The following is a 22713-nucleotide window of genomic DNA, read 5'->3' on the forward strand; positions in this document are numbered from 1 at the left end:
AAAAAAAAAGGCTTTTATTGATACAACGCACTGCAGAAAAACATTTTTGGGATATATTTCGTATCCTATTTAGGCAAGAGTACACACTTACGTAGCACTATGCATTTTGGAGACGGCACAACTTTAGAGAGCAATATACAAAACGTTCTTAATAAGTGTATGCATATAATATTGAGATGGCTGCAGTTTTCCCTTACATGAAGACCATGTGAGGACCATGTCCAAATTCTTGTAGGACCACTCAAACAAAGTCAGCAATTTATCAGCATTTCTATCAAAGTCAGCCCAATAAAATGTAGACCAAAGTTGTCTCAGTGTCTAATAAGGCTAGATTTCAAAACCCTATAAAAATCTATGCCTCTATAGGGAATGTTAGTTGCTGCAAAAATGATGTCTAGAAAATCATTTTGGTTCTTCCCCATATATTCTTAGACTAGTTGCTGATGTTACATTGACGTCATTAATCAAGTTTTAGCTAAAAATACGTTAGAAATGCAGCCTAAATGAGACTGCAACTGCCACAAATAATTTCAAGACAAACTGAAACAAACCTTAAAAAATAAAATTTAACACTATACAAGGTATCACGTTTCTCTAAGTAACCATTAACTTAGATATTAATGCAGTGGAAACAAACATTGAATGAAAACGTATTATCCAAATCCTTGCATTTGCTTGCTACGCCCACTCGATTCCATACATCGTTGTCCTGCTCTCAAATCATTAAAAAACAAAACTACAGAAATTTAAAAGAAAAACATTTAGGGAAATTACTTTGGATAGTTAAGTGAGTTACAATGGGAGACAGTTGCCATGGCAACCCTCTACCAGAGACAGTTCAGTATCTTCCTTATGGATGCTTTCTGTAGGCCCCCCTCTTATCCTGCCTCACTGGAGGGGTTTTGCCTCCAGTGGAGGACCATTAGCCCTCCCAATCATCCTGGGCATAGGGTTCATAAGCCTCCTGAGCCTCTCCATGTCCGTAGTCATAGTACTCTGTGTCCGCTTGTGGAGGTTGTTGACTGTAATAGTTGTCATAACCTTCATATGCAGGCTCAGCGTAGCTTTCTTCATAGGCAGGATATTCATTGTAGGCCTCAGCCTTGGGTGGTGGTGCTGCTGGTGGGAGTGGGCTGGGGATGGTAGCATCCTTGGTGTCCCTGGGGTGGGTGGTCTGGAACGGGGTGTAGTGCCTCTTCTAGCAGGTGGAGAGGGGGGTCCACCCCGACCAGCTGGAGCCTCTCTGGCCGACACACCACTGGGAGGTGCTCATCGGGAAGCGCCACCACTTTGAGTGCCTCCACGAGGGGCTCCTCCACGAGGTAGCATTCCTCGCCCCCTGGCTCCTACTGAGTTGGGTGGGGGTGCTCCCCTGCCCCTGCCTGGAGGGCCCCCTCGTCCCCTGGATTGTGAATCTTGACCGCCATTCAGGTAGCCAATCTCCATGAACTGATCCTGGCATATACCATCCATGGTGTCCTGAGGGATGAGGAACTTCTTGACCTCGTCCATGGCGTGAGCCATGCGCAGGTATGCCTCAGGTATAGGAGCAAACACCTCTATGAAGACATGCAGTTCCATGCCCAGATGAGCATATTTGGGCTCACCACCCTTTCTCAGCTCTTCCTCCTTCACCTTGTCCCTCATGGAACCTTTGCCCAATACTGAGATCTTGGCTCCAGTTTCCTCCTGGAGGCGCTTGATTGTGTTCCCCTGGGGTCCAAAAATCTTACCAACAAAGTTTAACCTTGGTTACTGTTTGACTGGAATGAGTACACGTTCCTTGACCTTGATGTTCTTTGTGGTAAATAGGCCCAGGTAAGTTTCTCTTTCTGTCTCTTTCTTTGTCTCTCCTTTCTATCTCTGTAGATATAAGTTTTATTGCATGTGTGAATAAAGAATCCAGACGGTCTTTTTCTGCCAGAAGCTCAGGGAGATACTTGCTTTCATTCTCCATTTTGGCTTTTTTAGGTTCGGGCTTAGCGTCAGAACTCATGTGGCTCACGTTCTGTAACGTTTTCGTTTACTTGGTTTCCAGTCGGTCGGGAGCGTCCCAAAACAACCTACTTTATAAAGTTGACCCGCTTGATGTTCTCAGCTATGTTTTCGAACGTAATATTCTCCGGTAACTAGCTACACGTTATCCGTATTTCACCCCTAAAAGAGAGCGCGTTGTGGATGATTACGGTTTGTAGAATCAAATTAGCGCACTGTCTCATCCTTTGTTTTTCATTGGACTGCGTCATCATTTGGAAGGCTGCACGTTACAGGGTGGAAGGGGTCTTAAAGAAAAAGCTGCTTGTTTTATAACGCGTTCACTGCATTTTTGAAATATATAAATATTGTTATCACTAAGCAAAATATGAACAATATATCTATTAACAAAGAGGATAATTAGAATAGCTTTACTTACTCACAAGATAGGAAGACAACATTTCCCTTTATATTTTTTAAGTGGTCAAGCCTTCTGTTTTCGCATCAAAAAGCGACCAACGTCGTTTTAAAGCGTCTGTCAACAGGAAAATACATGTGTGTAAATGCAGAGAGAACTGTGGCTAATATCTTTGGTAAAAGCAAAGCAAACGCTGAGATCTAAATTGTATCGACTCTTAATAGTTGACATAGTGAACTGTTTGAAAAATGCATTGTGATATTGTAGACTCCTGACTTAATTTCCAGCTAGCCATCCGTGGATAGGCTAATAGAGCTACATGAAGTTTCCCCACATCTTTTTGTTGTATCCCGTTTCAACATTTGAACAATAGCTATGTTACTTATTAATATGTATGTTCACTGTTTGTGTTTGTTGTGTGATGGCTAGCAACCTCCTGGATTAATTTAGTAATACGTGTGTTTATAAAGTGTACAGTAACGTTAAATAAAGTAAGGACCTAAAACGAACTACAATGACAATTATGCTTTTCATAGATACATTGGAGATAAGGAAGGTGATGGCTCTAGCAACGAGTCTCGATCCAAAGTATTGTTGGCTAAGATTCAGAGGAAGGCCAAAGTCGAGGAGCAACAGAACTTGGCATGTCAAGGGGAACACAATTCAAAAACAATAGTTCAGAATGACAGGGACACCTCTGCGAAGAAGAAAATAAAAAACAAGGGAGACAACCTTGAGGAGACAAAACACTCAAAGAAGAGGAAAGAGCAAGTAAACCAACATGTCTCCACCTGACCCTGAAGAACTTTCCAAGGGTGATAATGCATGCAAAGAAGAAAAATGCTACAAAAAAATATACAACTAACAGAAGACAAAGGTCTGTATCTATCATTTTGTCACACATTTACATTTGAAATAGTATAACATTCATAAGAATACATTTTTATATTTGTATTTTTTATTTTGTCTTTGCTTCTCTCCTTGGTCTTAGATGGGATGATTTTGAGAAAAAGATTATTCAAAAGGTACCGTATTTTGGTTAAGTGCATCACATTGATATAACTTGTAGTGGAAATTGTACTAGAGATGTGCATCTCTCCCTACAAGCACAATTCAATACGCATCTAGATACATGGGCTACGATACAATACTTTTAGTTTGAAACGATTCGGTGCAATTCGATTTGTGGACGAAATGGTAATAAAAGTGCAGGAAATGTATGAAAATGCTGAAACTTATATTTGTTTGAATTTGGATTGAACAGTATAAATTTAAAAAGACCCATTGAAATCACTTATAATTTATGTGTTGCCATCCTAGGGTCATGAACTACTTAGAAAGCATATTTCGAACATTTATTATTAAAAAAAACATAATATTGGGGGGGGGGGGGGGGGGTGTTATCTGAAATCCTCATCACCCACAGATTCACTTGTCATATAGCAGATTAAAATGTTTTGAGCTAGTAATATGTCAATATTTATCTTTAGATACAATTGTATGTATTTCATGTTAGGTACAAAGAGTCCCGCCCCAGTGGCTTACTGAGCCAGTTGTGATCCAGAGAGATATTACAAGCAACCTAGTCCCCATCAGTGATGTCCCAGGAATTTGTACTAGACTGCAACGCAAATTGGAGGGCAATGGAATTCAGCACCTCTTTCCAGGTTAGCAGGCATGAAGGAGTAGAAGTTCAAATCTGTTTTGCTGTCATAATATGGGGGGGGGGGGGGGGGAGTACTCAAATTCTATTGTGTCCACTGTGCAGTACATGTAGAGGTCATCCCAGTCATTTTAGAGAATGTCTCATGGTCTGTTGATTGGAAGAGGGGCTACAAACCCAGAAACATTTGTGTGTCAGCACCAACGGGGAGTGGCAAGACTGGCATTCGTTATACCTGTTATTCAGGTATGAATTAAACCATCAGCCATAAAAAAAAATATGGAAGGTGTGTTTTCTTTCATTAGATAGAAGGTAATCAGTTTGATGTTCTCATGTCGTTTTAGGCACTGATGGAGCGAGGTTTATGTGACATCCGGGTTTTGACAGTGTTGCCCACCAAAGAGCTTGCACAGCAGGTAACTAGGGTCAAACCTTCAATCTCCATGATGGAGATAACTTGTGATTGTTTTTGGTTAGCTCACATCCACTGAAAAACGTTGGATGGAGTTGGCGGGAAAAAATGTTTTTCCTCAAACAGGTTTGCAAAGTATTCAGTTCATATGCGGAGGGCACCAGCTTGAAAGTGGTTATAATCGCTGGTCAAACGTTTTTTGCCACAGAGCAGGCATCGCTCTCTGAAACCCAGTCAAGACACATCAAGGTCTTTCTTCCTTGGTAGATATTAAATTATTCTATTTGTTTAAGCTTAGAGTTTCCTTTCACTCAAAATAGTCCTTTGTGCATAAATGACACCATGATTTTAAAGAGAATCAGTCTGAAAGAGATACCTTTTGCTATTTTTACAGAGGTGGAACAAGCCACAGTTTGGCAGACATTGTTGTCACAACCCCTGGGAGACTGGTTGATCACATCAATAAAATTGATGGTTTCAGTTTGGAACACCTCCGCTTCCTTGTGGGTCACTAATACAAGTACAGTGTCCATTTTATTTGCATGGATGTTATGACTAACAGTATTTAAATAAAGTATTCATGATGTTCTCATTATAAATCCTTCTCTCAGATCATTGATGAGGCAGACCGGATGATTGACAGCATGCACAAGTCTTGGCTCAGTCAGGTGACCAAGGCAGTTTACAGATCCAAGAGGGGTTCTGAAGCAGTCTAGATCTTCAAGAGGACAGAGCCTGCACTTATCACTGCAGCGAGGTAAGACCTCACTTCTCAGGATTCTTTCAGACAGTACTGGAAATTCAGGACCGGCAACTATGTGGTTTGTTTGTTAGAGAATACAAACTGTACTACACCTATGGATTGTGTGCTTTCACACATTCTCGGATATATGCATTTCGGTGATTTAAACATTTCTGCTTTTTATTTGTGGCAGCTTGTCAACACCTCGGATGCCTCTAACGGAAGCTCCTATTCTCAGCCACACTGACTCAGAATCCAGAGAAGTTGCAGCAACTAGGCCTGCATCAGCCCAGACTCTTCAGCTCGGTCCATAGTCAGTCAACGACCCCACCCTAAGTCTCAAGAGAGGTTCAACTTCCCCCAGGGCCTGACAGTTCTTTACCAAAATATTATTGCAATAGATTTTTTATTTCTCCTATATCCCAGAGCAATGTGTCACTGTGGTCTCTTTTTTTGGAGAGTACTATGTGCCCTGCACTCTGAGTAAGAAGCCCCTCCTCATCCTCAATTTCATACTGTGCCTGAAGTTTAGTCCCATTCTGTGCTTCACCAATTCCAGAGAATCCGCTCAGAGGTTGGTGAATCTTCCCTGGCCTTCTCCTTAATGCATTATTTGATGATGTCCACAGCCATATGATTTGCTCTCTGTTCTCTCTAACAGACTGTGTCTGCTAGTGCAGCTTTTTAGTGGAGTGCAGGCAGCTGAGTTCTCCTCACGACTCCCAATGACAGGAGGAGAACCCTTAAGGAGTTTGAACAGGGAAAGATCCAACTGTGAGTATGAGTGTCTGTTTGAGGATAATTTAACATTCTATTTTCTTTGCCAAATATATTATAATATATATTTGTTCTGTTCAAGTTTGACCAGCACTGATGCTGCTGCCAGAGGCATTATCATCAATGGGGTGAAATGTGTTGTGAACTACGGTGCACCACAGTTCTTCAGGACGTACATAGCTTGATCGTTACACCTGTAACTGCATTGGCTAAATTGTATTTGTTGTTGTAGCTTTTATATGCAATGAATGTTATTATATGTTCTGCCTTCCTGTGATAGTATTTGTGTTGGGAAAGGGTTGGAAAGACTGCAAGAGCTGGAAAAGCTCTTACAAAACAAAATAGTACACAAAGAGCAATGGAGATGATGTGGATGTGTGGCCAAGGCTGAAATGAGATCACTGCAGAAAGCAATATTCTGTAAAACAGCTTTGCTCCTGTGTTAAAACAACACATTTCACTGCACCTATCTGGTGTATGTGACAATAAAACATATTTAATTAAATAATACACTGAAAAAACAAACGCAACATGTAAAGGGTTGGTCCAATGTTTCATGAGCTGAAATAAAAGATCCCAAAAATGTTCCATACTCACAAAAAGCTTCATTCTCTACAATCTTGTGCACAATTTTGTTAACATCCCTGTCATGTGAAATCCATAGATTAGGGACTAATGAATGTATTTCAATTTACTGATTTCCTTTTATGACTAATTCAATCTTTGAAAATGTTGCATGTTGCATTTATATATAATTTTCTTCCGTGTAAATGCTTTAGTTAAAGATCAGAGTCCATAAGGTACAGAATGGCACGCAGTCTCAGGGTCACAGCAGGCAGAGTTCAATAATCCATGGTGGTGTGACAAGGTACAGAACGGCACGCAGTCTCAGGGTCACAGCAGGCAGAGTTCAATAATCCATGGTGGTGTGACAAGGTACAGAACGGCAAGCAGAATGGTCAAAACAGGAACTATATAAAGACAGGAGCAAGGGGAAAACCGCTGGTACAGTAGGCTTGACGAACTGGCAACAGACAGAACACAGGTATAAATACACTGGGGATAATGGGGAAGATGGGCGACACCTGGAGGGGGGAGTTCATTATGAAATTATCAATTAAAAATCACTGCTGAGCATTGGTAGCAGAGTTCACATGACCCACTGTGTGAACAACGACCCATTACAAAATTATAGTGCCATCATGTCCGTCCTGACGTGTGGTGGCTAGAGATTTAAAAACTAAAATCTAATCTTATGTCTGATAAGAAATCGCAGAAGGCCAAAATGTCCTTTTATCCTGTCATCAGTATAAACGGCACTGATTTCCCAAATGCATTGAGATATTAGGAGAGATTGTTCTCTCTGTTATTGCTGACCTGAACTGCACATGTTCTAGACACGCTTCATGGTTACGTTGTGAGAACATTCATGTTTTCAGTTTTCTGAGGGTTATGAGAAAATTCCATCAACATCCCACCAAACATGGTTGACATGTTCCCAGAATATAAGATATCAATGTTCTAGATGGTAACGTTGCAAGAACTAATGTGTCCAGTTTTCTGTGTGTTAGAATAGTCCAACTTCACACTAAACATACACAGAACATGGTTGCCATGTTCTCAGAACGTAAGATATTGTTCTAGACATGTTTCATGGGAACGTTGCAGGAACATATTGTGTATCAGTTGTCAGGATGTGGCGTGATGGTCCCAAAGAAATACTCTCCCAAAAAATGGTTTCATAACACATCACGCCTTGTTACTGTTGCCGAGCCAATCAAGGCCTTAATTGGTGAACCACTGATCCAGTCACAGCTCTTTGTCTGCTGGCAAGGTTAGGGATGCACACAGTGATTTTAACATAGTGTTTTCAACTTACATACATACATACTTCGTTCTTCCCTCTACGCCACCATGTCCGTTTCCGGTATTGGTTAATCTGACTATTCTCATCATTGATTTGATTAATCAGACATTTAAGGGCTTTCAGTATAGTTGTCTAATGTTGGTGGGGAACGTTAAACTGTTTTAATGACACTATTATCAATAAAAGTGTTTCTTGAGTGTACTTTTAACAGAGCTGAGATTTACTTCAAAGTGTGTTTACCCTATTGCTACCCCTATCAAGTTGTTTCAGATCTATACAAGTGCCTAGGGAGATGGGCGTAGGGTTATTTCTGGACAGGGCCTAACTGCACTGGCCCAATAAGCATGTCCTAGAGATATCACTTATTGGGACAGTGGTTAAGGTGTTTGTTATTGTAGTATCATTAAAACAGGTTAACATGCACCACCAACATTAGACAACTATACAGAAAGCTCTTAAATTGTTGATGAGAATAGTCAGATTAACCAATGCCTGAGATGGACATGGTGGTATAGCAGATCGGTGTACAGTGAACCAAGAGGTTGTGAGTTCAAATCCCAGGTGAGGACTGTTGAATAATAATTACTGTATAAATGAACATGCACAGTGTAATCGTGTGTGTCAAATAAATTGAAAGCACTCTGTGTGAGTGTCCCTTACCTTGCCAACTGACAAAGTGCTGTCAGTGGTTCACCAATCAGGGCCTTGATTGGCACAGTAAGAGGGGGACACTAATATTGTGTAGTCTTTTATTGTGATGCTATTTATATATACTGTGGGCAGTAGGCCTACTATACAACAGCGATATTAGTCTTTCGATTTTTCACCCATGTTAGCTGGCAGATTGTGGAGACTACATTTCTTTCTCCTGAATTCCTCGTTAATAAGGTAGCTTTTGTAAATACATATAGATCTTTCTTAATCGGAGTATGTTGAATAAATAAATAATGCACAGTATGGATTTATTTAATTAACTGGAATGTTACCGATTCTTTTACAGCGGAATTCTCTCTGTCTCTCTGTGTGTGTGTTAGCGAATGTGCGTGCATGTGTGCGTAGAGAGCGAGAGAGAGAGCAAGGTGTTGCATTTGCACTTGGTTGTGCAATCAGACACGCTCAAACGGAATTGTTTATTGCGCATAGCCAGTAATTCGCTTTTTTTCTGCGTCCAGGAGAAGACACTATACCAGTCCAACAGACTATTTAGGGAGGAGTGCATTATGCCTCGTCTCATTGATCCTCCGCGGATATATTGAACTGTTGGGAAGATTACTTACGCTATTTGTTGTCTTTTATTCTGATTTAAAATATGCCGTACTTATCATCAGTGATATACACTTGTGAGCATCGCTCTTGAAACTCGTGAAACAATTCAGTCAATAATTTGAGTTTTCTAGTGGAAGAGCAGACGTGTGTCAAATGGAAGGAGTTAAATGAATTATTTTGACAGTTCCCTGGTGCTGAAAGGATTGCCGCTATTTTACTAACGCCATGAGTAAGTGACCACCAATGAAACGAAATGAAATGACAAATATATCTATTTCATTAAAGTTACATGGCGCTTGAAGATTTGTTACATGACATTCGTTGATGCTTGCTTTTCCTAGTCAATGTACAACCAGCAAATGTATTATATAGGGATTTCTAATCCAGATGTAAAAAAATAAAAATAGATTGGTCACTGATAAATATGCCTTTCCTTTTTTATATTTGGTACATTACATATAAATTAGCCATGTTCCATTTGTGTTAGATTTAAAGAGAAAACAATGTAATTATTTTGAGCTGATACGATGCGAAATGTGAAAGTTCTTCAGAGTCCGTTATCTACTGCTGTGCATTTCTGGCTTAGAAAGAAACACCCATCACCCATATTTTACCGGATTGTCACTTGCCACTGCAAAAAAAAAAAATCGGTCTGAAAATCAATCCACTTTGTCATGGACATTGCACAGTGACATGGCACCATATTGAAATGGGGGTGTATGTGCTATGATAGCCCCATGCACTCAATCTCTTCTCTTCTACAGGTTCCCGAGTTTGGGACAGGAGGCTGTCATGTCTTTTTCTCCTGACGTCTTTTCTTCTGCTGCTCAGCAAGGGGGAGAGAATGTGCCCAGCAAGTTGTCGCTGCGAAGGAAAGATTGTTTATTGCGAGTCTGGCATTTTTCAAGACATTCCAGAAAACATCTCTACTGGATGCCAGGGTCTGTCCCTGCGCTTCAACCGCTTAGCGACTCTGCTGCCTTACCAATTCGCTCATCTCAACCAGCTCATCTGGCTCTACCTGGACCACAATTCCATCACCGCTATAGATAGCTTAGCCTTTCAGGGCGTGCGTAGGCTCAAAGAACTGATTCTTAGCTCCAACAAGATCACACTTTTACACAATAAGGCTTTCAATGCTGTACCAAACCTGCGCAATCTTGATTTTTCCTACAACCAGCTACACTCTTTGCAACCAGGTCATTTCTATGGTCTGCGTAAGCTCCAAAACCTTCACCTACGGTCCAATGGTCTCAGCAGTATACCTGTACGGACTTTTCTGGAGTGTCGCAGCCTGGAGTTCCTGGACCTGGGTTACAATCACCTACGCACCCTATTCCGCACCACCTTCTTGGGGCTGTTCAAGTTGAAAGAGCTTCATCTGGAGCATAATCAATTTTCAAGGATTAATTTGTTTCTTTTCCCACGCCTTAGCAATCTACAGGTCCTCTACTTGCAATGGAACCGGATACGAGCCGTCAATCAGGGCCTGCCATGGATCTGGCATACACTGCAGAAATTAGACCTCTCAGGAAATGACATCCAGATCCTGGACCCAGCTGTTTTCCAGTGTATGCCAAACTTACAAATACTCCATCTTGAATCCAACAAGCTGAGCAACATGTCTCAGGATGTGGTTTCAGCCTGGGTCTCCCTCACCACCATCAGCCTGGTGGGTAATGCCTGGGACTGCAGCCCTACCATCTGCCCCCTGGTGACCTGGCTGAAGAACTTCAGAGGCTCAAAGGACATCAAAATTATATGCAGCAGCCCCAAGTCAGTTCAGGGAGACAGAGTAATGGACATAGTGAGGAACTACACAGTCTGTGTGAACATATCAGTTGAAGAGCAAACCACAGCTATGATCATGAGGCAAACCACAGCCTCAGTTGTGGACATCAAAAAGCCTACCACACCTCCTCCTTCCACGACCACAACAACCCAAGGTATATCTGCATCAACAGTACAAAGACTCACTCCACAACCTGTCTCTCCCATTGTGACAGAAAAAGACACAAGGGAGTCCATACTCATGACCTCAATCTCTCCAGAATCCTCATCATTTTTCCCAGAACTAGAGTTTGAGCATATGGCCTTCCATAAAATCATTGCAGGCAGTGTAGCCCTATTTCTCTCTGTGTCATTGATCCTGCTGGTAATTTATGTCTCATGGAAGCGCTACCCCAATAGCATGAGGCAGCTGCAGCAGCACTCAGTCAACCGCAAGCACAGAAAAAAGGCCCGGAAGCAGAAGCTTAACCTTAACTCTCAATTACAAGAGTATTATTTGACTTATACAAACTCTCAGACCATGGATGCATTGGTAAATGAGACAAGGGCCTACACCTGCACAATCTCAGGATCCAGAGAATGTGAGGTATGATCCGCCAACTCCATCCTAAAAACACACTCTCCAGCTGCTTGGGAGTCAGGTAAATGTTTTCCACAGGGATGCACTGTAAACCTCTCTGAGCGAATGGAGACTGAGTTAAATATCCATCCTCTGTTTGACTCTGTTCTTACTGTTGTTTTAAATTAACGTTATCAATCCTATAAACATACTGTACAGCTGCTTGGGAGTCAGAGGTCAATGTTTTCCACAGGGATGCACTGTAAACCTCTCTGAGCGAATGGAGACTGAGTTAAATATCCATCCTCTGTTTGACTCTGTTCTTACTGTTGTTTTAAATTAACGTTATCACATTAGAACAAAGTGATTGAATATATTAATCCTGTTTGTGAGTATAAACCTCATTTATATCTACACATTTGTTACGGTTATCTGCTGTTGATTACAAATGACCCTGCTTTTCACTTTTGTTATCCTTGGATGATATTGAGATCTTATTGTACTTGTATAAATGCAACTCATACATGTTATGTGTAGTTTTTTTATATTTAGCTTTTGTTCATTTTATGAAATGATATGATCACCGTGTAATTTAATTGTCATTAAACTTGTGAATGGTAGTTACTAAATAATGGGTGTCAGAAACATAATTGCAAGATTATGTTCCTGTTTTTGATCTTCATACTATACCAATGTAGCAAAAAGTCCAACAGCATTAGTAGACTTTCTTTTGGGGCACTTCACCATGACGTGTAACAAGACAGCTTTCCATTTTATGACAAAATTACATTTCTATGAAAATTGCAATAAATCAATAAAAAATCTACATGATTATCCTGTCTGATCCAACACCTGGGACAAATGTTTCATGGCTGTGTGGGGTATAACACCCCACTAAGGCTATGAAAAATGCAGCCATGGTGATTTTGATCACATAGCATTTAGGCTTCACAGGGCAGATTTCTATCTAGGCTCTACTATGGAAACATACATTACCATTTAGATTTGATTTACACTTCACATGACAGATGTTTGCCCTCCTTTTGGTTGTTTATTGTTTCCAGAGCACTATAGCATAGTCTACTGTATATGGCTCTGAATCTTACTCTGTCTAAATATCTGCTTCATTTTAAGAGGCTTTCCTTCCTGGTTTTTAAAAGTATGGGTTCCTTTGTTTGCTTCATGATGCAGAATCCCTTAATCGCATTCACTTGATCACCATATGCTTTTAACAGGTCTTATGTTTAAGGGAATATTTAAGTACCTCAACATTATTTCTTTCCAAACAGATACAATGACATATCATACAAAGAAGTGATGTTTGACTAATATAATCCTTATAAGGAAGACGCGTACTTCCATGAGGCAGCTTGATATGGTCTAAAAATGGCACAGCACTCTTTCAAAGTAGTACAGGCCAAATCAAGGCTAGCTATGGAAGTAGTTTCATCAATTGACTGGCTCATTATGATTTTTGCCAATGCACTCAATTGATGTTGTACAGGAAATGGCTGTTTATTAATAGCATGTTTTTGAATCAGCTGAATAAAAACTCATAGGAAAGCAGGTGTGATTTTTGTGAAGATTGAATATGAATAACAGATTGGAGTTCTATCATTTTCACATGACTATCCATCATCCCTTGTATATTTACAGTAGTATGTTGCATAGCTATACAAGTAGGGACATTGACATTATTAGATACTGTCAATATCCAAAACCAAGCGTAAATGGACATAGTGGTTGTCAACTGAAGTTGGCATTGTATGACAGTACACTAATATGACTGACCATTCATATTGCAGATACTGTCCTCTGCACTGTATAAAGCAGCCGTAAGAGTGAGTAACTTGCCAAAATGCCCCCTCCCCCCATTACCATTCTGTGATTGTCCTCTTTTCTCTCCTACTGGCAGACACCTAATTCAGCTCCCTCCATGCTGTGTCTGCTTGTGTTGGTGTGGGAGGGTCGTGTGTTCATGCTGTGTAACAGGCAAGAGAAAGAACAGGGGCGACAGCCACTCAGCAAACAGGTACTGTAAGGGTCAGGGCACTTTTCCTATTCGAAAAATGCCACCCGCCTCCATCTGTTTTCTCTTCTCCTCTCCTCCTCCCTCCCTTTGTCAGCTCCCGCAACGGAAAGGAAAATAAATGTAGGCAAGGAAGCATGTGTGAATGTGTTAAGTCAGGCAGGATTAGGGCAACTTGGTGCCAGCATTCAAAAACGATTTATATCCGTGAGCTATCCTACTTAATCAAAAAGGGGTGGAATTCAGTCGCAGTCTTTCATTTGAGGACAATAATATCCTTCTACTGGTCCTGAACTAGAAACATGTCATTCCTCAGACTTGGAGACTCTCCTCCTGTGTGTTGTGTAGAGGCTGGTATTAGCAGATATTGGACAACTTGCTGGTTATTAACCACCAATAGTGTGTATAGATTTTAAAATTCATAATGATCACTGTTCTTGAGGCCAATAGAGACAGTTATAAAGATCTAACCACAACTCACTCATACGGCATGTCTATACAGAAAAGTCATATATTGAAATATGGCAGGAGGATGATGTATCCATGGCCATCATGTGACGTAAAGAGAGTGTGTACAAACATTGAGAATGGTTGATGTTCATTTGATAGCAAAATGATTTATGTTTCCCATCACTCATTTCACTTTCTAAGTATGGCACGTTTTAATTGGTCTCCAGTAGAGGAGGTACTGCTGGCAGCAAGATTTATATACCCATGTTATGTATTATGCCATCAGCTACATGCTGCAGTTATGATACATTCCTGTTTGGAATGCAAATGGTGCCTTCCTATGCGAACAAAAGAGCATTGTTATGAAAATGATAAAAGTGGTAAATTGATCTCATTCCTTCCATATCGTAGTTACAGTTGAAGTCAGAAGTTTACATACACTTAGGTCGGAGTCATTCAAACTCGTTTTTCAACCACTCCACAAATTTCTTGTTAACAAACTATAGTCGTTTAGGACATCTACTTGACACAAGTAATTTTTCCAACAATTATTTACAGACAGATTATTTCACTTATAATTCACTGTATCACAATTCCGGTGGGTCAGAAGTTTACATACACTATGTTGACTGTGCATTTAAACAGCTTGGAAAATTCCAGAACATTATGTCATGGCTTTAGAAGCTTCTGATAGGCTAATTGACATCATTAGAGTCAATTGGAGGTGTACATGTGGATGTATTTCAAGGCCTACCTTCAAACTCAGTGCCTCTTGCTTGACATCATGGGAAAATCAAAAGAAATCAGCCGAAACCTCTGAAAAACAATTGTAGACCTCCACAAGTCTGGTTCATCATTGTGAGCAATTTCCAACCGCCTGAAGGTACCACGTTCGTCTGTACAAACAGTAGTACACAAGTATAAACACCATGGGACCACGCAGCTGTCATACCGCTCAGGAAGGAGACATGTTCTGTCTCCTAGAGATGAATGTACTTTGGTGTGAAAAGTGCAAATCAATCCCAGAACAACAGCAAAGGACCTTGTGAAGATGCTTGTCATGACTTCGGCTGAGGTCGGCTCCTCTCCTTGTTCGGGCGGGGTTCGGCGGTCGACGTTACCGGCTTTCTAGTCATCATCGATCCATGTTCCCTTTTTCCTTTTGTTTTGTCTTGATTATGCACACCTGCTTTCTATTCCCTTATTATTATGTTCCTTATTTACCCCCTCGTCTCCCTTTCTGTTTTGTCCGTGATTGTTTTGTGTTACCGTGTGTGTTGGAGGGTTCTCTCTATACGTTATGTTTCCTTGTTGGAGATATTCCGGTTTTGAATATTTTGAGAAAATATTTTTGTGTTTTCTCAAACCTGTGTCCTGTGCCTGACTCAGACTACGAACCCAGCATTTTATCACAATGCTGGAGGAAACAGGTACAAAAGTATCTATATCAACAGTAAAACTAGTCCAATATTGACATAACCTGAAAGGCCGCTCAGCAAGGAAGAAGTCACTGCTCCAAAACCGCCATAAAATGCCAGACTACGGTTTGCAACTGCACATACTTTTTGGAGAAATGTTCTCTGGTCTGATGAAAAACATATATATAACTGTTTGGCCATAATGACCATCGTTATGTTTTGAGGAAAAAGGGGGATGCTTGCAAGCCAAAGAACACCATCCCAACTGTGAAACACTGAGTTTGCTGAAGAACAGCCCTTAGCCGTGGTATATTGGCTATATGCCACACCTCCTCTGCCTTATTGCTTAAATACAACATGGATAATTGTATTTTTAAAAAGGTTACATTTGTATTTGCCAAGGCAGCAGCTACTCTTCCTGGGGTCCAGCAAATTTAAGGCAGTTTATACAATTTTAAAAACATTACAATACATTCACAGATTTCACAACACACTGTGTGCCCTGAGTAGGGTTGCACATTTTGGGGAATATTCAGTGGTGGAAACTTTCTGTGTGAATATATGGGAATTAACGGAAATATATGCAAATTAATATTAATACCATTTAAATGTAGATGTTTTTTGCTTTGGATATATTTACCATATCATATGGAGACAGAAACATAAACCTTTGACCTTATCATAAGTAGACATAATTGCAAATGATTAAATATAAAAAACGATTTAGTTCTGAATTGAATTAAATGAGTCATTTAATTAAATGAGTTGACTCTTCACATGGGATGATTTCACTGAACATCAAAAGAAAGGGAATATTGAATGATCCCCAATGATCCATCGCATCTCCCAGAAATGTTTTCAGCATACATCTGTAAAATGATGTCTTCTTCCTGGACCTCCTCAATGTCCATCTATTGAACATCAGACTATGAGGCCTCATCTTCACTGTCCGTTTCCAACCTTGTTGAGGATGGCTCGTTGTCAGTCTCAAAAATCCTCAAAAATCCTCAAATTTGCCCGGGAGGCCACCAATTTTTAACTCTTCTTTGGTCAGCCTGTTGCGTACTTTGGTGTGTGTGTTCCCAAACAAGGACCAGTTGCGCTCTGAGGTGGCTGATGTTGGTGGGATTTGGAGGATGATGGAGGCAACAGGGGAAAGAGCCTCAGATCCACAAAGTCCCTTCCACCAGTTTGCTGTTGAGGTATGTTGGCACGACTGCCATATTGCATCTCCATCCCAAAGCCCTTGCTTGGAAGTGTACTTCACCAGACTGCCAAGAACCTTGCCCTCATCCAGGTCAAGGTGGCAAGACACGGTAGTGATGACACCATTGTTGATCTCTTCACCAGACAGGATGCTCTTGCCAGCGTACTTGGGGTCCAATATGTATGCTGCGGTGTGTATGGGCTACAGGCAGAAGTCTTCATGCTTTTTGATGTATTTCAGAACTGCAGTTTCTTCTGCTTGGAGCAACAGTGAAGTGGGCAGGGCAGTATGGATTTCTTCTCTTACATCTGCAAGCAGAGTCTGAACATCAGACAGGATGGCATTGTCTCCCTCAATCCGTGCAATGGCTACTGCTATAGGTTTCAGGAGTCACAGGCTACTTACCACTCTCTCCCAAAATACATCATCCAGGAGGATCCTCTTGATGGGGCTGTCCATATCGGCAGACTGTGGAGAGGCTCCTTCCCCTCCAGGAGACTGTCAAACATGATGACAACAACACCCCAATGGGTGTTGCAGGGCAGCTTCAATGTGGTGCTCTTATTCTTCTCACTTCGCTTGGTGAGGTTGATTGCTGCTAACTGGGGTGGCAGGTAGCCTAGTGGTTAGAGCGTTGGATTAGTAACCGAAATGTTGCGAGATCGAATCCCTGAGCTGACAAGGTAAAAATATGTCGTTCTGCTCCTGAACAAGGCAGTTAACCCACTGTTCCTAGGCTGTCATTGAAAATAAGAATTTGTTCTTAACTGACTTGCCTAGTTAAAAAATTGTTTTTAAACTTGATGACCCTTCACATACCTAACCATTTCCTTGGCTCTCTTGTAGAGTGTATCCATTGTTTTCAGTGCCATGATGTCCTCGAGGAGCAGATTCAATGGATGAGCAGCACCGCCAATGGGTGTGATGTGAGGGTAGGACTCCTCCACTTTAGACCAAGCAGCCTTCATGTTCACAGAATTGTCTGTCACCAGTGCAAATACCTTCTGTGGAACAGGGTCATCGATGACTGCCTTCAGCTCATCTGCAATGTAGAGACTGGTGTGTCTGTTGTCCCTTGTGTCTGTGCTCTTGTAGAATACTGGTTGAGGGGTGGAGATGATGTAGTTAATTATTCCTTGCCCACAAACATTCAACCACCCATCAGAGATGATTGCAATACAGTCTGCTTTCTCTATGATTTGCTTGACCTTCACTTGAAATCTGCATCCAGCAAATTAGTAGATAAAGCATGTCTGGTTGGAGGGGTGTATGCTGGGCAGAGAACATTCAGAAATCTCTTCCAATACACATTGTCTGTGAGCATCAGAGGTGAACCAGTTGCATACACAGCTTGAGCAGGACATCCATCAGCATTCTCTGACTACGTTCCTCCATTGAGTCAAAAACACTTCTGATTCCAGGAGGACCATGAGCTTATGCTATCGATAAGGTGTCTGATTCTGACTTTTGTCAGAGGTTGCTTGTTCTGAGGGAACTTTATGCACTTGGCTAGATGATTCTGCATCTTTGTTGCATTCTTCACATATGATTTGGCTCAGTATTTGCAAATGTACACAGCTTTTCTTTCTACATTAGATGCAGTGAAATGTCTTCACACATCAGATAGTGCCCGTGGAATTTTCCTGTAAAGACTTGAAAATAATTAGTAAAAAAACCACATACAATTCCATGTACAGATAAATAGTTAAGCAGTTAGATTAAACAACTCCTTTGTAAGATAAATGTATGGAAACAGGTGAATTAACACTTCTCAGTTAGCATGCTCAAGCAAGCCCACATGGTAGCAAAAACAAACTAGCAGAAATTGTTAACAAGGTAGAACTGATTTAAACACACTTTGCTGTCGGCTACTATTTACCAGTTAACAAAAGATTATGTATGTTACAGTGCCTTGCGAAAGTATTCGGCCCCCTTGAACTTTGCGACCTATTGCCACATTTCAGGCTTCAAACATAAAGATATAAAACTGTATTTTTTGTGAAGAATCAACAACAAGTGGGACACAATCATGAAGTGGAACAACATTTATTGGATATTTCAAACTTTTTTAACAAATCAAAAACTGAAAAATTGGGCGTGCAAAATTATTCAGCCCCCTTAAGTTAATACTTTGTAGTGCCACCTTTTGCTGCGATTACAGCTGTAAGTCGCTTGTGGTATGTCTCTATCAGTTTTGCACATCGAGAGACTGACATTTTTTCCCATTCCTCCTTGCAAAACAGCTCGATCTCAGTGAGGTTGGATGGAGAGCATTTGTGAACAGCAGTTTTCAGTTCTTTCCACAGATTCTCGATTGGATTCAGGTCTGGACTTTGACTTGGCCATTCTAGCACCTGGATATGTTTATTTTTGAACCATTCCATTGTAGATTTTGCTTTATGTTTTGGATCATTGTCTTGTTGGAAGACAAATCTCCGTCCCAGTCTCAGGTCTTTTGCAGACTCCATCAGGTTTTCTTCCAGAATGGTCCTGTATTTGGCTCCATCCATCTTCCCATCAATTTTAACCATCTTCCCTGTCCCTGCTGAAGAAAAGCAGGCCCAAACCATGATGCTGCCACCACCATGTTTGACAGTGGGGATGGTGTGTTCAGGGTGATGAGCTGTGTTGCTTTTACGCCAAACATAACGTTTTGCATTGTTGCCAAAAAGTTCAATTTTGGTTTCATCTGACCAGAGCACCTTCTTCCACATGTTTGGTGTGTCTCCCAGGTGGCTTGTGGCAAACTTTAAACAACACTTTTTATGGATATCTTTAAGAAAGGGCTTTCTTCTTGCCACTCTTCCATAAAGGCCAGATTTGTGCAATATACGACTGATTGTTGTCCTATGGACAGAGTCTCCCACCTCAGCTGTAGATCTCTGCAGTTCATCCAGAGTGATCATGGGCCTCTTGGCTGCATCTCTGATCAGTCTTCTCCTTGTATGAGCTGAAAGTTTAGAGGGACGGCCAGGTCTTGGTAGATTTGCAGTGGTCTGATACTCCTTCCATTTCAATATTATCGCTTGTACAGTGCTCCTTGGGATGTTTAAAGCTTGGGAAATCTTTTTGTATTCAAATCCGGCTTTAAACTTCTTCACAACAGTATCTCGGACCTGCCTGGTGTGTTCCTTGTTCTTCATGATGCTCTCTGCGCTTTTAACGGACCTCTGAGACTATCACAGTGCAGGTGCATTTATACTGAGACTTGATTACACACAGGTGGATTGTATTTATCATCATTAGTCATTTAGGTCAACATTGGATCATTCAGAGATCCTCACTGAACTTCTGGAGAGAGTTTGCTGCACTGAAAGTAAAGGGGCTGAATAATTTTGCACGCCCAATTTTTCAGTTTTTGATTTGTTAAAAAAGTTTGAAATATCCAATAAATGTCGTTCCACTTCATGATTGTGTCCCACTTGTTGTTGATTCTTCACAAAAAAATACAGTTTTATATCTTTATGTTTGAAGCCTGAAATGTGGCAAAAGGTCGCAAAGTTCAAGGGGGCCGAATACTTTCGCAAGGCACTGTATATAAAATATATTCACCACACCCAGTGTTGTAATCAAAACTTACCAGAAGCATGTAGTCCGTGGCTCAGACAGGGTAGTAAGTAGTGTGGGCTCATTAGCATCTCATTAGTGTGCACGATATTGAGAATCCGCTGTACATGTGATGGAAGAGTGCACTGTGCATGCAGAGGGTTGCAATTCCATTGAATTGGGGATAATTCCACCAAAATATGCCACAAGACCTATAATTGCCTTATTTGTATCCCACAAAAAAAGGTTAACTGTTATAAGCTAACTTTTCTGATGAATTTAAGCAAAATTCCCCAAATTTTCCCATGGAAAATTCTGTAAATTTACCGGAAAGTTTCTGACCCTTTCTAACCCTAGCCGTGAGCAAGAAAACTATTTGATTTCACAACGATTGAGTAAGATGAGCATTCCATTGCATGTTGTGGTATACTCTGGCTGATGTCTTTCCTTCCAGACCAACTCATACTGTAATGTACTAATTATTACAGATGACAATAATTAGTATTTCATAATGCTTTTTGTAATTAATTTAATGTTGCGATAAAACACTATTTTAATTGAATCCTCCCTTCCTCTCAACGTGTTATGTTGAGAAGTACTCAGTCTGCATCCATTTATTGAATGTATTCATGGTAATTTAGTGAATGTGCATCACTAACAGCCGCAAACTTGCTTTTTAATCCAATGCTCATTATGAATGCAATGCTCAGTATGAGTGTAATGCTCAGTATGAGTGTTGGGTGCTTCTCTGTAGTATGCTGTTCTATATTAATAGTTTTCCTGGAAAGTGGTCCAATGCCATTTATATTAGATATACTTTACACTCCACTAGTCCACGCGAGATCGACATTTGTTTTCTGCTTTTATCCAACCCCCCAATATACACATACCCACAAACACACATTTAATTGGGGAGGCTGGAGCAGAGGACATCCGCAGCCCAATGAACAGTTTAGGGGGTTAAGTTCCATAGTCAAGGGAACACCGGTGGTAGGTGGCACCTGAGATATTGATGCCAGCAACCGTCCGGTTGCCGGCTCACTCCCCGGCAGATATTCCCCCACGTCAGCACTGGGATTTGAACCAGCAACTGGCCCACTTCTCTAACCTCGAGGCTTGCCGCTGCCCCCTAAGTGACGCCAACCTATGTATTTGCATTAAAGCCAATGGTTCTAACACTATGTATATGGTAATTAAATAGGAAGGTAAGATTTAAAATATCTCATATTTTATGCATTGTAGGTGCTTACAACTGTTATACCAGTTGCACTCAGATTTTGTGATAATGAATTTATTTATACAAAACTTTTATAGAAATGTCTCATTGTTAACAAGACCATGGTGCTTGCCTACGGAGCTGTGAGGGGAACGGCACCTCAGTACCTCCAGGCTCTGATCAGGCCCTACACCCAAACAAGGGCACTGCGTTCATCCACCTCTGGCCTGCTCGCCTCCCTACCAATGAGGAAGTACAGTTCCCGCTCAGCCCAGTCAAAACTGTTCGCTGCTCTGGCCCCCAATGGTGGAACAAACTCCCTCACGACGCCAGGACAGCGGAGTCAATCACCACCTTCCGGAGACACCTGAAACCCCACCTCTTTAAGGAATACCTAGGATAGGATAAAGTAATCCTTCTCACCCCCCACCCCCCCCCCCCCACCCCTTAAAAGACCTAGATGCACTATTGTAAAGTGGCTGTTCCACTGGATGTCATAAGGTGAAAGCACCAATTTGTAAGTCGCTCTGGATAAGAGCGTCTGCTAAATGACTTAAATGTAATGTAAATGTTAATTGTTTTCTTATTCATTGCCTCACTTAGAAAGAATCCAAGACCTTTACCAGGAGCATGGCTTGGAGATTACCCAGAGTTCACTGACAAACCGCTCAGTGGCTAAACACTATATTCATTCCAGAGGACTCCAATGCCACCAGGAACCATTACAGGCCCAAACCAAACCTACTGTAACCTTCATTTTAGACTGTACTACATACTGTAGATTCAAATGTCCTTGTAAAATCATAGGGCACAGAATCAGTCAACGTATCCAATGTTTCAAATGATCAACTCTTGTTGGATCCCCATGTGATCTCTGGAGTTTGGAATTGTTTCCATTTATTTATTAACCTCTGTTTAATGGGGGTTTCATACTGTATGGAGCAGCACCATGCCTCCTGGTCACCTCTGTGGCATTGACCACTCCAGTGGTTAGAAAAGAACACTCTCTCCACTGACATTCTGTAATTGCAGCACAGAGGCCCTGGCTCTGGTCCAGTGAATCTTCATCTCCAGCAAAGCTACTGTCTTTCTTTTTTGCATCAGGCCCCCCCCCCCCAAAAAAAATACGTCTTAGTGGGATCTCAAGTGAACAGGACACACTGATTCCCCACTATCTTACGAACCACTGGGATTTTTCCAGTTGTTTCCTCTGGTCAAAACAGTGACTCACATTTCATTGAGACTGCCTCCTTGATTTGAAGACAGACAGCAAGATTCAGTCCTACAGCCTCACCTCCTCTCCCCTCCCTTAATTAACTAGTTATTGTAGTGGCTTGTTTATGTTCAAGGGGTGGAGACAGGGTTTCTATCACCAAGT

At 41.2% G+C, this 22713-nt stretch overlaps 1 protein-coding gene and 1 pseudogene across 10 annotated transcripts; one reads left to right on the forward strand and one right to left on the reverse strand.

Moving 5' to 3' along the window:
* Positions 1–5: 5 nt before the first annotated feature.
* Positions 6–2153, reverse strand: LOC115111562 (KH domain-containing, RNA-binding, signal transduction-associated protein 1-like; annotated as a pseudogene).
* A 321-nt stretch (positions 2154–2474) lies between these two features.
* On the forward strand, positions 2475–13016 carry LOC115111561 (leucine-rich repeat transmembrane neuronal protein 4-like). Of its 10 annotated transcripts, none has more exons than XM_065011536.1 (11): positions 2475–2567; positions 2929–3269; positions 3384–3417; positions 3909–4301; positions 4400–4471; positions 4594–4730; positions 4862–4987; positions 5079–5224; positions 5403–5783; positions 5871–5983; positions 9884–13016. In XM_065011536.1, exons 10-11 carry the CDS (start codon positions 5935–5937, stop codon positions 11500–11502), a joined length of 1668 nt encoding a protein of 555 aa, XP_064867608.1. In that variant the 5' UTR covers positions 2475–2567; positions 2929–3269; positions 3384–3417; positions 3909–4301; positions 4400–4471; positions 4594–4730; positions 4862–4987; positions 5079–5224; positions 5403–5783; positions 5871–5934; the 3' UTR covers positions 11503–13016. The 10 variants fall into 10 exon arrangements, with proteins under 10 accessions (XP_064867608.1, XP_064867606.1, XP_064867609.1 ...); XM_065011534.1 differs by having other exon boundaries at positions 4862–4970; XM_065011537.1 differs by having other exon boundaries at positions 4594–4716; positions 4862–4970.
* The last annotated feature ends 9697 nt before the right edge of the window (positions 13017–22713 follow it).

This window comes from Oncorhynchus nerka, linkage group LG27 (genome assembly GCF_034236695.1).
Source record: "Oncorhynchus nerka isolate Pitt River linkage group LG27, Oner_Uvic_2.0, whole genome shotgun sequence".
In the NCBI taxonomy this organism is placed as follows: domain Eukaryota; kingdom Metazoa; phylum Chordata; class Actinopteri; order Salmoniformes; family Salmonidae; genus Oncorhynchus; species Oncorhynchus nerka.

Bases quoted from the DNA above. Each gene is read 5' to 3' on its own strand.
- LOC115111561 (XM_065011536.1), top strand. From the start codon at position 5,935: ATGACAGGAGGAGAACCCTTAAGGAGTTTGAACAGGGAAAGATCCAAC. The intron at 5,984-9,883 runs GTGAGTATGAGT...TCTCTTCTACAG, and splicing joins GAACAGGGAAAGATCCAACT to GTTCCCGAGTTTGGGACAGG.